Source organism: Anopheles ziemanni, chromosome 2, assembly GCF_943734765.1.
Source record: "Anopheles ziemanni chromosome 2, idAnoZiCoDA_A2_x.2, whole genome shotgun sequence".
NCBI classification, from domain to species: Eukaryota; Metazoa; Arthropoda; class Insecta; order Diptera; family Culicidae; genus Anopheles; species Anopheles ziemanni.
The window spans coordinates 54,624,341-54,638,550 of record NC_080705.1 but is presented as its reverse complement, the minus strand read 5'-3'; the positions used below and the strand labels follow the sequence as shown (position 1 = coordinate 54,638,550).

At 44.1% G+C, this 14,210-nt stretch overlaps 3 protein-coding genes across 4 annotated transcripts; 2 read left to right on the top strand and 1 right to left on the bottom strand.

Moving 5' to 3' along the window:
• Window positions 1-3,253: 3,253 nt before the first annotated feature.
• Window positions 3,254-5,435, top strand: LOC131282887 (SH3 domain-containing protein Dlish). 2 transcript variants are annotated; one of them, XM_058312433.1, is made up of 5 exons: window positions 3,254-3,409; window positions 3,649-4,025; window positions 4,143-4,492; window positions 4,616-4,699; window positions 4,822-5,435. In XM_058312433.1, exons 1-5 carry the CDS (start codon window positions 3,357-3,359, stop codon window positions 4,984-4,986), a joined length of 1,029 nt encoding a protein of 342 aa, XP_058168416.1. In that variant the 5' UTR covers window positions 3,254-3,356; the 3' UTR covers window positions 4,987-5,435. The 2 variants fall into 2 exon arrangements, with proteins under 2 accessions (XP_058168416.1, XP_058168415.1); XM_058312432.1 differs by having other exon boundaries at window positions 3,254-3,405; window positions 3,639-4,699.
• On the bottom strand, window positions 5,357-6,485 carry LOC131282888 (small ribosomal subunit protein uS15m). The gene is made up of 3 exons (XM_058312434.1): window positions 6,102-6,485; window positions 5,830-6,025; window positions 5,357-5,755 (listed from the first exon to the last, which is right to left on the bottom strand). Exons 1-3 carry the CDS (start codon window positions 6,445-6,447, stop codon window positions 5,464-5,466), a joined length of 834 nt encoding a protein of 277 aa, XP_058168417.1. The 5' UTR covers window positions 6,448-6,485; the 3' UTR covers window positions 5,357-5,463.
• A 377-nt stretch (window positions 6,486-6,862) lies between these two features.
• LOC131287402 (dynactin subunit 4) lies at window positions 6,863-8,882 on the top strand. Its single transcript, XM_058316450.1, has one exon. The coding sequence runs from the start codon at window positions 6,958-6,960 to the stop codon at window positions 8,557-8,559; it is 1,602 nt and encodes a 533-aa protein (XP_058172433.1). The 5' UTR covers window positions 6,863-6,957; the 3' UTR covers window positions 8,560-8,882.
• The last annotated feature ends 5,328 nt before the right edge of the window (window positions 8,883-14,210 follow it).

The window sequence follows — 14,210 nt, the reverse complement described above, 5'->3', positions numbered from 1 at the left end:
GTAAACAGCTAGATTTTATTATATTTGTTGACTAACTATTGGCGTTTTTGGGATTTTGATACAATTCTCCATCATTTCGCTAGGTCGATGCAACAAGCAACAAAGGCCAGTTCGGAATTATTTTCAACTTAATTTCCTATGATATTTAATTCCTATAATATTGTTTTCGTCAATGAAGCTACGGATTTTAAGAAAAGTATTTTTATTCAATGATTAACCGTTTTCGACATATTCAAAAACAAATTTGCTTAGTACTCAAAATGACAGCAATTTGGATTCTAGTGTTAACTAAGAAAGTCTATGGGACGTTACATGGCAGTTAGCTTTGTGAATTGAGAATTAATTGCGCCTTAACAAATGGAAAATATCGAGCAACGCACAATCGAATGCAGTACCCAATGAACTTCCCATATATTTTTTTCGATTCGCGCGATCATATTCGAAGAAAAAGGAACGAAGGTCGTTGCTACGCGAAGAGAATCTTTAATTATCTTGCGCGGATTCATTGAAGCGCAAACGTTGGAGCTTTACGGCAGGCTGCTGATGCAGGCCGCAGGAGGGCGAGTGGAAAAGTAAAAGTCCTTGAGCTGTTTCGTAGCCACCAAGAGAATCAGGCGACATAAGCGGTCGTAGTCGGAACGCGTCCATCTATTCGCGTTACCGAGATTACGTTGACCGATGCCGACGCCAATGACGGCTCGGCGCAACAGACGAGCCTCCGTGCGCAGTTCTAAGATAGCAAACAGGAAAGGTGTTGGGGCGATAGTGAAGAAAAAAAAACATTTGCTAAATATAAACGACGCTATCAGTTGTGTTTCTGTTGCTAATTACTCTGGAGCCATCGTTTGAAAATGGAGGGGTATTTATGAATAATAACTTGCATTGCATAGCATTGAGATCGAAAAGCCATATTTCATTACTGAGCGAAACAGTTTTGAGTTTTTCTAATCATCTCATTTAACATAGCTTAACTCATTGGCTGTAGACCAAAATCGATCACTGGCACAACTACGCCTCAAACCTGGTATGTATATTTTATTTCCCTGTACTAGAAACCATTTTCAGTTGGTTTTACTATGCGGCCTTGCAAGTCTAATCGTCAAAAATGATAGCTTTAAAGAACGCGCTAAATGGACACTTTGAGAATGTTTTTCTGTGGTAATCCCCATTAGTTGATCTTTGCATCAGCAGTTGATCTGTCCGGAACAAAATGGTTTTCTCAACAACATCGGTCGGTGCCTTGTTGTACCTTTAACATCTCCACCGAACAGCCCAACAAATGGCGCATGAGGTAAAAGACGAAAACACACTAGCCGCGCCGTATCTGCTCCACCGTACAACAGGCTGTTTACATGGTTCTTCGCGTTTGAACGGCATGCTTTTTTGTGACCATTTTTGTGTGTTGTGCAGCCAAAATGATTTGTTGCTAAAAATAGAAGTAAAAGTTAAGGCTCCACATACGCACGGTTCGGCGCGAGGTTATGTGCTCCGTGCACAGTTCCATGGTCAGATCGGTAAGCGGAATAAACGACGATCGGAATCGCGGTGGAGGTTGACACAAAGGGGTGTGCAGAGCAGATGCAACTTTCTTTCCGTCGGTTCGATACAGCAACGCCTCATCGAAAACGATCATTAACCTCGTGGAAACATGCCGCTATAAGTTAGAGCAACGAGGCGAATTTGGTGTGTTGAATTTGGCGTAATTGCGCAATGGTTTTTTCCCCACAGTAGAAGATGTGCCAATGTTTGCATAGTATAATCTGTTTGCAATTATTTTTCTAATTGTAAGGTTGTCGAATGAAACCAAAAAGATAATCTATCAACATCACGCATCCCTGAAGAATATTTTTTCAACAAACACTTTTTCTTGGCTACGGGTTTCATTCAATAAGCCTGCTTATGTGTTGCTGCAAGTGGACCTATGTGTTACACCCCTTACAAGTTGAGAAAGAATTGCATTATATACCATATCCAAAACATTATGACAAAAATATGGAAGAGCACTTACCTGTTATTTTTAAGATTTATCCAAACACAACTCAATTATTGCTCGATACGACGTTGAAAGAAAGACTCCGGATATACAATAGTCAAAAACAACTACCATCCCAGGGTGGAGCGGGTGCGGTCTATTTCCATCGATATTCTATCGCCAACACTTCGGACCATTCGACCCGAAATCGGGAAATTTTGAGGAAAATGAAATCTTCACAAAACACAAAAACTAAAACCTTCCACAGAACAGGGCCGGATTTCACAAACTGTATTAGGGCACTTTTCACGCCTTTTTCACCGAGGCCATCAAATCGATATGCACTTCCACACCCGTTCGCCTGGGCGATAAGAGGGTCGCCTAGAGCTCAAGAAACTCCCACAAACGTGCTACCAAATCACACGGATTTTAATCGCTATCATATTGCTAATCAATCGCGCTTACAATGGGTCACACTCCTATGCTGCTTGCAAATATTTTGGATCAACACAACTGCGTTAATTTTTCGCACGTCTTGCAACGAAGCTAGAGAACCGTGAATTGTGCGTAAAATCAAAGTCTATGTACGAGCAAGGTTCTGCAATGTGAAATGCAAGAGACGTGAAAATATTTTGACAGTATGTTCATAATTTGTTTACTCACTCGTAGTAAATATTTAAAATGAATGCCGGGATAGTAAAGTTGCTGCAGTAGTTAATCAAAATCGGCATTTAAGAGAAATGAAATAGAATGTAAAAATGATTAATAAAGTAATTAAAATGTTTTCTTAGTTCAATGTTCTTACCTAGACCTTGGTAGGAGCCTTTCTGAACTATAATATGGGCCTATGTTTAGTTAATTGTATGAATCTCACATAAATATTAAAACGAATTAAAATTCATCACTGTTGAAAATCATATAGCGAGTGTATTTTCACAAAAGAAACCTAGGCAAACAAAATTCGACCTAATTGGTACCATAATAGAACTACTACTTTTTTATAGCTAAACTTTCTAATCACCCTGTACATGATCAGTTCTGTAGTTCATTTTTTGACAGTCTCATGCTATCTCTGTTTCATTCTAAGAAGCACGATACCATTGGCATCCCTCTTCAACGCAACGGGAGCGATCGTCAGTCAAAATCCTGTGTACAGCCCAGGTTAGGCAGACGATCGTTCACGCAGCAAACCATAAAAATAAAATTCCTTTGCTGGCACGGGAATCCAGGGGATTCGCGTGGCTACTGTGGTTCAATACACATTGCATCGATCCCGTAGGCGATCTCGAAACGATGCACAACGCAGCGAAATAAGTGATCTTGCGGTCAATCTGTGCGCTGGCAATTTAGGCGTTCGTGAATCGCTGAACGAACTGCCCCCATAATGGCATTCCTCTGTCCCGTTCGTATTCGCCGTGGGAAAAAGAAGAAACGTAAGTATGTTTTGAGTTATGCTTGTTGTGCCTTCTCGCTGGTGGAAGTAAGTGTGTCTGGTGAAGACGTAGGCGCGGTGTGGTGCGTTTGGATTCCGCAGCAACCTGTTGGAGTGATTGATCTTTTGGTGATCGTGGCAGTTGCTGGATTCTGCATGATGAAAGTTTCCTTCAAACATTATGAGTACAAATTAATTTGTGACCTGCTTTTCTCCAATGCGATCGTATTTTAGCTATCGGAAGCGACATCGATAAGGATCTTTCGAGTAGTCTCGGATTGAATCATGGCATGGGTCGGATCACTGGGTCGGCTAGCATTGAGACGCTGGTACGGGTCGGTATCGAGAAGGAGCACGGGCTCAGCCCGGATAGCAAGATGGTGGTGCTACATGACTTCACACCCTGCGTCGACGACGAGCTGGAGGTAAAGCGGGGTCAGATCGTGAACATACTGTACCGCGAAAACGACTGGGTGTACGTGATCGGACAAGACACGCGACAGGAAGGTTTTATCCCTCACTCGTACTGTGCCCCGTTCAACACACAGCTGGCCGACCTGGCCATAAAGAAGAAGCTACCACGAGACGTTTCGACGATGATGGGCAATGGGCTGGGAAATGGTGCCGGCGGGCCTGGTTCAACGGGTGTTGGTGGGATGGTGGTCGGGAGCGGCGTAGTCGGTGGCAATGGAGTCGTGGTCGGTGGAACGGTCTCCGACCTAACGGACGGAATGCCAGACATCAGTATCGATGTGTTGGACGATGGGAGTGGTCCAGGTTTGCTCACGAACGCGCTGAAACACTCGCAGGCGAGTCTCAGCTCAGAGCCAGATTTCTTGCCCTTCGCCAAGGACCCAAGCGGCCGGTACATAGTGCTGTATACGTTCATAGCTCGCGACGAGAATGATGTCTCGGTCGAGCGGGGAGAGTTTGTGACTGTCCTGAACCGCGAAGATCCAGAATGGTTCTGGATCGTAAGGAGCGACGGTCAGGAGGGTTTCATTCCGTCCGGATTCGTGTATCCGGCGGAAAACATTCTCCAAGGACAAGCAGGCAAGCAACAGGGACAGCAGGGCGGAGGTGGCAGTGTAAATAATGTAATGGGATCGATCGCCAACGATGTGAACAACCTGCAGGCGATGAATGGTGGGTGTGGTGGTGGCAACATGACCATCGCGAGTCAGCACCAGCAGCAGGTTCAACATCAGCAGCAGCAGCATCAGCAGCAGCCCGGCATCGGATCGGACGATCTACGCTACCATGGAACAGAATTGGTTATGCTCTATGACTATAAGGTATGACTTTTAACTATGCAACCGAATTAAAGGTTCTATTGAAATTTAAATTAACAAATATGCAATCCAAAAACTTTTCAAATTAAATTAACGACTCCCTCCTTACTATCTCCTTGTTTCAGGCGCAAGCACCCGATGACTTAAGTGTGCGAAGAGGGGACTGGATCTACGCAGACCTCAACAATCAAACCGTCGACGGGTGGCTGTGGGCGTATGCACCTAAAACCCGCAAGTACGGTTTCATTCCCAAAGCGTACGCCCGTCCGCCAGCCATGACCAGCCTGTAGCAGATTAAACTGCCACGGGAAACCCCCGGTTCGCTAATAAGTACCGGAAATCACACTCACAAAACGGCTCCTAGAAAGGCGGAGTGCCGCTGACTTAATAATGGTTAGATTTTAATTTATTTGTAAACCCAAGCAGCAGTAATCCATCATTCATACTCTCTTACGGTGACGTCCCGCGACGTCGCTTTTCTTCCATGGAATGTAGATTCCAGTGTTCGGGTTTAAGACTGCAGCAGATTACCGTTTCGTTGTCGATGTTCCTCTGGGACATTTACGGAAAGATACATTCCCCGTGCGGGTTGCAAAGCATATACGGTTTTAACATAAACGTTTGGTTTTTTATGTAGTATTAAATGCAAGCGCGCTAACATAGGCCTATTAACTTTATTTGTATTGATGTATTTTAAAATAAAAAAAATATATGTTGGTAAAACAAAACAGTTGGATCTACAAAACGACTTGGTTTATTAGAAATTATCATTCTTCCGATTCCTTTAAACTGTCTGCTAGTGCGGCCCGTTTTTGTAAGAGCTCATCATAACGCTTCCGGACCGCTTTGATTTCATCCGGCGTAACAGTCACCGGAACGCGACACTCGATCTGCTCCTGACGCACAAACTCCAACGTTTTCAGCTTCTTCTCCAGAAAATCCAGCTGCTCCGATTCGAGCTGCCTCCGGTACTCGTCGAGTCGTTTGTCTTTAATCTGGTCGCAGTGGATGGTTGTTAGTTTGCGCAGCGAATCCTTACGGGTGATCCAGTGAAAGTGTCTAAGGATGAAAAAGAGTGGGATAAACATTGAGCTAAACACATCAACGCCGAGTCATAAATCAGGATCGCTTACGTAGGGTATGGCTTGTACACAAGATCCAGCTTTTCCAAAACGTACTCGAACCTACGGTAGTCCCATCGGCGCAAGTATCGAAGGTAGCGCTTCCGTTTGTCGATCAGCTCCTTTAGCTGTACTTTGACGACCGATTGGCGAGGAAACTTTTCCATGTACTCCTGCAAACTTCGAATGCGTGCCGTCATGAGACCCACTGGAAGGAAAAAAATGGCGAATAAAATTGAATCATCTTAACGAAATCAAACTTTAACCAGTACCACTTAACTTACACTTGGCCTCCATCGAGCCATAGTCAAGTTCGTGTCGGTAGACCCTCCGCACCATATCCTCCTTGAAGTTCTCCACCATCTCCTTTCGTCGGTTGTGCTCCAGAGTGAACAGATTGCGCACATGCTCGTTGGCTGTTTCCAGCTCCTTCGAATCACGGAAATCCTTCATCAACTCCGTACCGGCGTACTGGGGCAGGGCTTGCAGGTCCCCGGATTTTTCCGGTTTGTAACAGGGTATTTTTTCTGGTCGTACCCATTTGATTTTAAGATCCGACTTGAGTGCGTACGAACGAACGATTTGGTTTACGGCAGGGGCTATCGTTTTAAGCTTTGCTAACGCGTTCATTTTAGTATGTTTGTTATGAAATATGTGACCACGATGGGATTTTGCGCAACACACGAAGAAAATAATGAAACCAGAACCAAAGTTGTTGAAGTCTATTGGTAGTGGACAATTAAGGTTTGACAGTACGGAAATAAACTACATAAAAGGTAAACAACTGGAAACTTTCGATTACCATTCGATTCTCATTCCTTGGAGTTGTTTATATTTTATTCGTAATCGGCAATACATAGCATACTCTACCACAAGTGTGTATAGCTAAAACAATCGCGAACACGTGGATCGATTTTTCTATCCTCGATATCAACATTTCCTAGATTATACGACCCTTTTAAGTGTTATATATGTCTTGACACCGTTGGTTGACGTAAACACATCATGGACCTACCTACATTCATTGAGTTTAGATCATCAAACCATTTCTGGTATTGTTTTCCGTGACTCGTGAAGAAATTGAAAACTAACTATCGCAGGAGTTTAGCTTTCACTACCAATCCAGAAGTCCGGTTCGCTATGGCGTTCTTTAATTTACTCAATAAGGTGGAATACGCCTGCGTTTGTGGTTTGCTGAATCCTCTAACTAAGTTGTACTTCTGCCGACACTGCATGAAGCTGCGTTGTGGGTTCTGTGTTTGCCACGAAGTAGATTCCCATTTTTGCTCGAACTGTCTGGAGAACATCCCTTCGTCGGAGGCCAAGATTCGCAGAAATCGTTGCAATACCTGCTTCAACTGTCCCAGTTGCCAGCATACGTTGTCGGTGCGGGCCTCGACAGCTACCGTGCCGCTGACCGGTGGTGGCGAAGGGAAGGAATCGCCGTCGCCAGCCGCAGAGGAGAGCGGCAACAATAAGGGTGCAACGAAAGCGGAACCGGCCTCAGAGTCAGCAACACCGTCTAATACGCCTAGTGGCAAACAAGTGACGAAGAAAATGTACTATCTAGCATGCCTTACATGCCGCTGGAACTCTCGGGACGTTGGCATTCCGGACCAAGGTGTGGCAACTGGTCAGTGGCCAGAGCCGGAGTATCCGAATGCGACGCGTTTTGCGTTGCTACTAGAGCACTACCAATCGATAGTACTGCACGATAAGCAGGAGCGCCAGGAACTTTGGCGCCGTAAGACACCAAGGCAGAGCAAGTTTCCCAGCTTGACTGACCGTACCGGCCTGACGGTGTCTATGATCCGCCGGCAGCTGGGTTGGAGCGATGTGAAGGTGCAACTTAAAACGACACCAACTCCGATCAAGGAATCTGTCGCCAGCGACGAGGTGGAAGAACTGCCGGCCGAGCTGTTTAGCACAACGGTGAACCTGAAAACCGTTACCACACTACAGCAGCGGCTGGCGCAACCCGCCAAGCAGTCGACCTCGGTCAACCAGCTCTATCCGCAGCACAAGCTGCTCTCGATAAAACGCTCTCTGCGTTGTCGACAGTGCGACCACAACGTGATTAAATCGGAGTACAATCCGGCGTCTATCAAGTATCGCATCGCGCTGTTTGCTGCTTACCACGTTCCGGACGTGCGTCTGGTGCGTTGCGATCCGCTACGCGTGGGAGGACCGGAAGCAGCATTGCTTCTTCGCATCACCAACCCAACCATCAACGAAATGACGATCACCATCATGGATCTACCAACGGAGGAGGAAGAGAAGCTAATACTGGAGGAGCTGAAGGCGTCCATCGAGAGTGCTACGGCTAGTGTTTCCTCTATGACACTGTCCGTTCCGGGCCTGGGGAAACAGGGATCGCTGCTGGAGGAACCCCGAATGATTGAACGCTCGGTAAACGGAATCCTCAAGCTGCCAGATAGCAGCTTCACGGTCAACCAGCGCGATGATTCTATCGAGTTTGATGAGGTTGTGCAAGTGCACCAGGACGAGCCCAAGTTCATCGTATGGCGCAAGGCAAACCACGTCGCCATTCAGCTTGGGGTACAACCGAAATCGAACGTGCCGACCGGTGAAGACATCGTGGTCGGCTTTTCACTCCAGTACACCTACGTCAACACGGTCGGGGATAAGAGCGTCTCTGCATCGAAGGAACAGAAACGTCAGGCGTTAACAACGCGTATTTATCTCAATCTCGGCAAGCTGCTGCCATCTGGAACGGATTGAGCAACGTTAACCGATGTTTAATTATTTTCTCCTTCTTTCACAGTCCATCATTTATTAAAATTATGATCATAACCATTATTAAATTTAACGGATGCCCAAATGTAATCGAGTTGTATTTAACCAAACTGTAGGGTTTAAGCATTTATTTATGTGTGTACCGCATCTATGCAAAAGAGCACCCAGCACTTTAATTTTTTGTAATATCACCGAGAGTAGATAGGAAACGAGAATTTGGAATGTGAATTATTAGAATTTTAGTTGGAGCAAGCGAAGTCATCATATGGTAACAAAAACACTTGAGGCTAGCTCCACTAGAAATTATGATCCCCATATGGTATCGAGGGTTTAATTTGTTTGGAATCGGATACATTCGGTTGTTCCTGATTATTTCATCGATATTTATCTGCCAGGTCGTTCGGTTCAAAGCTGTAGGTTTTCCATCGGCTTCGTTTGAAGCAGCTATGGTATTACGCTCAGTCGTACTGAAGGTTAGGCCGGTTCGGGAACTAATTCTTTATTAACACTTTCTTGTTAGGGAATGAATAAAATTTATCTCCAAAAAAATCGTATAAAATGTTCCCCGAACTTGCGGGTTATTGTTATCAAAAAGTAAAATTTGCTTGCAGCTGTAATGAAACATATAATAAAATATTCGGAAACTAAACAGCACAAACTAGTTGAGTTTATTTTTATCATCTTCCGCTTAAAACGATTCATAAATAATTGCAATCTACCTGCAATCATCGAATCGCCTAAATTTAAAATTACAAATCCGGCCGCATTTTGTGTTCGTTTCTTGTGGTTATAAAATGGAGTTCGTAAACTGGTTATAAAATGGAATGTTAAAAAAGCTTATAGGACCAGTGCAGGCTTGTTCAGAACATGAGACCAGTAATATCACCCAGTAATGTATCAAGAAATGGGCTAAATTTCAAAGCTGTACTGGAGAGGAAACTATTACTTAATAAATATTTTAGGTCACGTATGTGAGCTGTGAAAATGCAGGAAGCGCTATATAGTAATAGTAGCTGCAGTATTGATTTATTTTAGAAAAACGGTTTATTATTATTACGTTCAAATGTGGGCAGAGCTTGGAGTTAATTTTTTGTATAAAATATTTAAATTATATAATATATAATATTTAAAAAAAACACTAGGTTGAGCAGTTCTGAAACCATTTCTGCGATATTAGTATCATGCAGCGAAAGAGATGCGCCAGACTTCGGCAAGCTGGAAATGGCTAAGGCAAATGACTCCGGACGATCGGTAGGCTCTCTTATGATCCCTTGATGGTTAGAAGAGATATAGTGGCTTAAACTAAGGTGGAAGCATGGTTCAGAATTTTTAGCCACTTCTTGTATACGTAAGAGAAGTCTTTCAGCCTTTTCAAGCATTCATTTATTAACGATCAACGTAAATCATCGTTACAACTCAAAATACCAGTTTTATTACTCAAACCGTTTGGCGTAAAGATCTTTGTTTACGATCAAAATATATTATATTTTATCGAAGCTTTGCTAACCGTGTCTAAGATCGACCCGCTAAATGTAGAAGGCGCGCAACATCGTGGGCCCGTTTTGAGCTGCCAACAGTGCGTCGGAAGTCTATTGCGATGAATTGAATAGATCTTCCGAAACCGGATGTTTTTTTTTCAAGGATTTTGGGATTTTCCGGATTCAGATAAAACAAGCTTGAAAACACGTTGACTAGATACTAACTAATATTTAATACCGTTAGTATATCGCTTTAGACAGTGATGACTTTAACGCAACGCGAACTGACGCTATGGCGCTGATGATCATACTATTCATGAACATTTTTTTAAGATCGACGGGCATTCAGTTATATATTAACTCATATATTAACTCATAAATATATATCAACTTAGGGACATGTGTCCAACCCGGATTGATCGAATAGAAATAATTTCTTAAAGTTGACTAATAGAAATAACGGTTTCAAGCGTATCATCAGAATATTCCGCTTATTTGAAAATATTACTATTTAAAATTGAAATTTTCATAGGAAAAATCGTTTCAGTTTTAAAAAGAGTTTCTTATTTAAACAAGTACTTTTTGGGGAAATTAATGGTTGAAAGTGTGAAGCATGATGAGGTTAAATAGTAAAATTAAGCTATGCTATCTATTCAACAAATATTATTGGAGAACATTGATTTTATTTACAAAAATCGATAAATCCACAAAAGGCTTATTGATGATACTACATTTAATGCACTAACAAGGTAATAAATATATAAAAAGAATAAAAATTATACTTATTTAAAAGTAAATGTAGAAGTGGGGAAAAGAGAAATGTAGAAAAATATGTTGTCCACTCACATGACATTGAAAAGCAACATTGCGGAAGCAACGTGGGATATCGTAGAAGAGTTTATTTCGCTGGATTCCCTTTAGTCTATGTGCGATTAAAAACATGTTCGCCTACTAAACGAAGCACTCGTCCTCGAGCTTTTGCTCTTCGCTTTTGGGACGTGAATAAACGAAACCGACAAATAGAGCAAACCGAACGTAACATAACGATGTAACCGAGGCTGTCTCCTCCGAGCGCGGTGATCCTTCTCATGTCTGCCGGTACGTCGTGAAACCTTTCACGTAAGCACAATGTCACGGCACCGTGTGGCCCAACATAGCATGTATCGGTGTTTTTTTCTTTTTCGCCCATGATTGATCTGCCCCAGAAGTGGAAGTCCTTGCGATCAGAGTGGTTAGCGTTTTGGGGTGTTTTTATGTCATACTTTTTTCTTCGGGTACCAGTAGGATAACGATGGATTTTGTTACCGTTCAAGTTCAGCCTGGAGTGAATCGGGCACGCCACACACACCGCGGTTGCCGCAGCATCTCAAGCTCTACCGCTCCAGAGCTTTTTAAACCGCGTCAAGTATTCAACCCAGAAATGGTGGGTTTTTCGTTTTGTATGGGAATGACAACGCAGCGCGTTGTCAAAAAATTTGGATCGAGCACTTTTTTGAACGCCAGAAATGCCTTCAATTTAAAAAAAAGGGACGTTACAATTATTGATATGAAGTTAATTATTCAATAAACGATACCATGTTATTGTTTATTGTTCGTGTTAAGATGGTTTTCATTATTCGCGATATTTTTAGTTGTTTATTATTCCAAAATTCCATGTGAATAATAAATGTTTCTTAATTTGATTTTACTTTCCCGTGTTGACAATGGTGAAAAGGATGGAAGGAATACTTCTAGAAACTATTTAACTCCATCGATGTGTTTTCTTGTTTGGGGGTACTTTAACATCCGCGCTGGGTGCCGGTTCCTCCCGCCTTTCCCATTCCATGTCTCTCACCGCAGAGACCGCTTTCTCTCCTCAAGGCTTCTGTAAACTTTTCACCATGCACTGTCCAAGCGTTTTCGTTGGCCAGGCTCAGTCGGTGGCCCCTGGCCCTACGGGCCTTGCTCATACCCCCTGTGACATCCACACTTGCAACCTGATGGAGATCAGCGAGGGTGTTTGGTGTGGTGCCTAATAACGGGCACTTGCTGTATGCTGACGATGTAAAATTATTCCTTCCCATATCCTCTCCTTCCGACTTCATACTCCTTCAAGAATCCCTCAACCGCTTTGCACATTTAATTGTTGTGTTATATCCTTCAGTCGATCCGCTGGGGTGACCCACGACTACTATATTGGTAGGGTAGCTTTGTCGCGGGTGTCGGCTATCAAGGACCTTGGGGTGTGGCTGGATGTCACCTTGTCCTTCTGCTGGCAGGCTTATATCTCGCCTAGCGTCGGAGGTGCGGGACCCGCGCTGCTTGCTGGCGCTTTACTGTTGTTGGGTCAGACGGATGCTCGCGTATGCTTCCGTGGTATGGACCCTGACAGGTGTCATTGCCGTGGGACGGTTAGGAGGGGTGCAGAGACGCTTCACGCGTCTGGCGGTGAGGCGTCTTCTCGGCAGCAATGCCTCCTCCCTCCCGCCTTACGAGTCGCGGTGTCAATTGTTGGGGCTATCCTCGATTCAGACTCGCCACCGGAACACTCAAGCTACTTTCATCGCCCAACTTCTCCTGCACTCCACTGACGATCCAAAACTCCTGTCCCATATTCCTCTCTATGTCCCTTCCTATATCCTTCTGGAAAGGTCACCTTTCCTTATTCCCACCAGCCGTACACATTTCTCCCAGAATGATCCATTTTGTCTGCGCCATGTATTCCTTCAATAGCTCTAGCCACCTGTTTGACTACAACGTCTCCATCCCTTCCTTTCGTTCACGTCTTATCAATATAAAAACCATTATCAGTAAACGTTGTAGAATGTCTTCATAGAATGGAAAATATAACGTCGCATATATAAGTGTAAATTTATAACGACCTAATACAGTTTCGCTATCATTGAAACGAGAATATTAGAACACCCGTTTAGTTGTCCGTTATAGTTAACGTTGAATATTTGAATTGTTTTGAAAAGACAAATCAGAGCTTTCGGTAGAACGGGACATCTTTGAGATAGAGCGAGAGGTTTCGCGGCTACGCAAAACGCGCTAGGATCAAGCAAATCGAGTAGTTTCTGCGTTGTCAAATTTGACAACGCGCTGCGGAACGCGGTCTGTGTGGCAGCGGCAAATGGTTTCGATTCTTGGTAGAAAAGGTCGATAGATGAACGATATACAACACCACTTTGCCACTGGCCGAAGGTCAGGATCGTTCATTTCTTTCTGCCGGCACTGCGAGGTGCACCGCCTGGCCAGCTATCAGACAAATGGATCAAAACAAAGATAGGCGTCACCCCTAGACACCATCTTGTATGGGCCTAGAAAGGTTGTTGGGAATTCCCCGGTTGGATTTTATTTTTCTTGGCATTTCTTTTCCCCTTAAATGTTATGATTTTACTTCCGCCTTGATGTCGCGCCTTTTCTCTGCCATTCTTCAGCGAACCCACAGTTGTATCCGCAGCAAAGAATTCAGCGTCAACTTCTTCGAGTTACTTGGCAGCAAAATCTCGTATCTGAAACCGTTAAAACGTGTTGTACAGTAAAGACGAATGGGCCATTTCGAAGGTATATTGTCCACAGCGCTCCACCCCGGATCAAGTCGTCTTCAAGCAGTTCAAAGCCGGTCAACGACCAGGCAAGAAAACGGAACATCAGCTCAAGGATGCACAGGCAGCTTCCTCAAGGAAAAATTCGTCTTCGCAACTCTGCGCGAAGTGGGAGATGCGTAATACTTGAACTTGAAAACACCGAAATGCTTTAGCACGACCTGAAACCTGTCGAACGGTGGGGCAAACAAAACATGACTCAACCGCATCAACAGGCGGCCGGATCCTCGTGGTCGTGGTATGTAATGTCACCTGCCGTCGATCGCCATGTCTCCACAGACTCCTTCTTGCGCCATCGGCGAAGGGTTTGTTCATGTGAGAAGAAAAAACCCCCGCCCTATCGGGAGGGGATCGCGGTTTATGCTGGCGAAGCCCGGGTAACATAAAAACCATTATTTGACTATCGGCGCGAGCCAGTCGATCATTTGCCTTCGGATAGGACACATCTCTGTTGAACAGCTTCCTTGTGCGTCTGTAGTATTGTCTACTATTGCGTAAAGGCCTTAGCCGAGCGGTGCTTCGTAGAGTTAGCAATATTTGGGTGTGTGATATCTTGAAAGACGATCTTGCG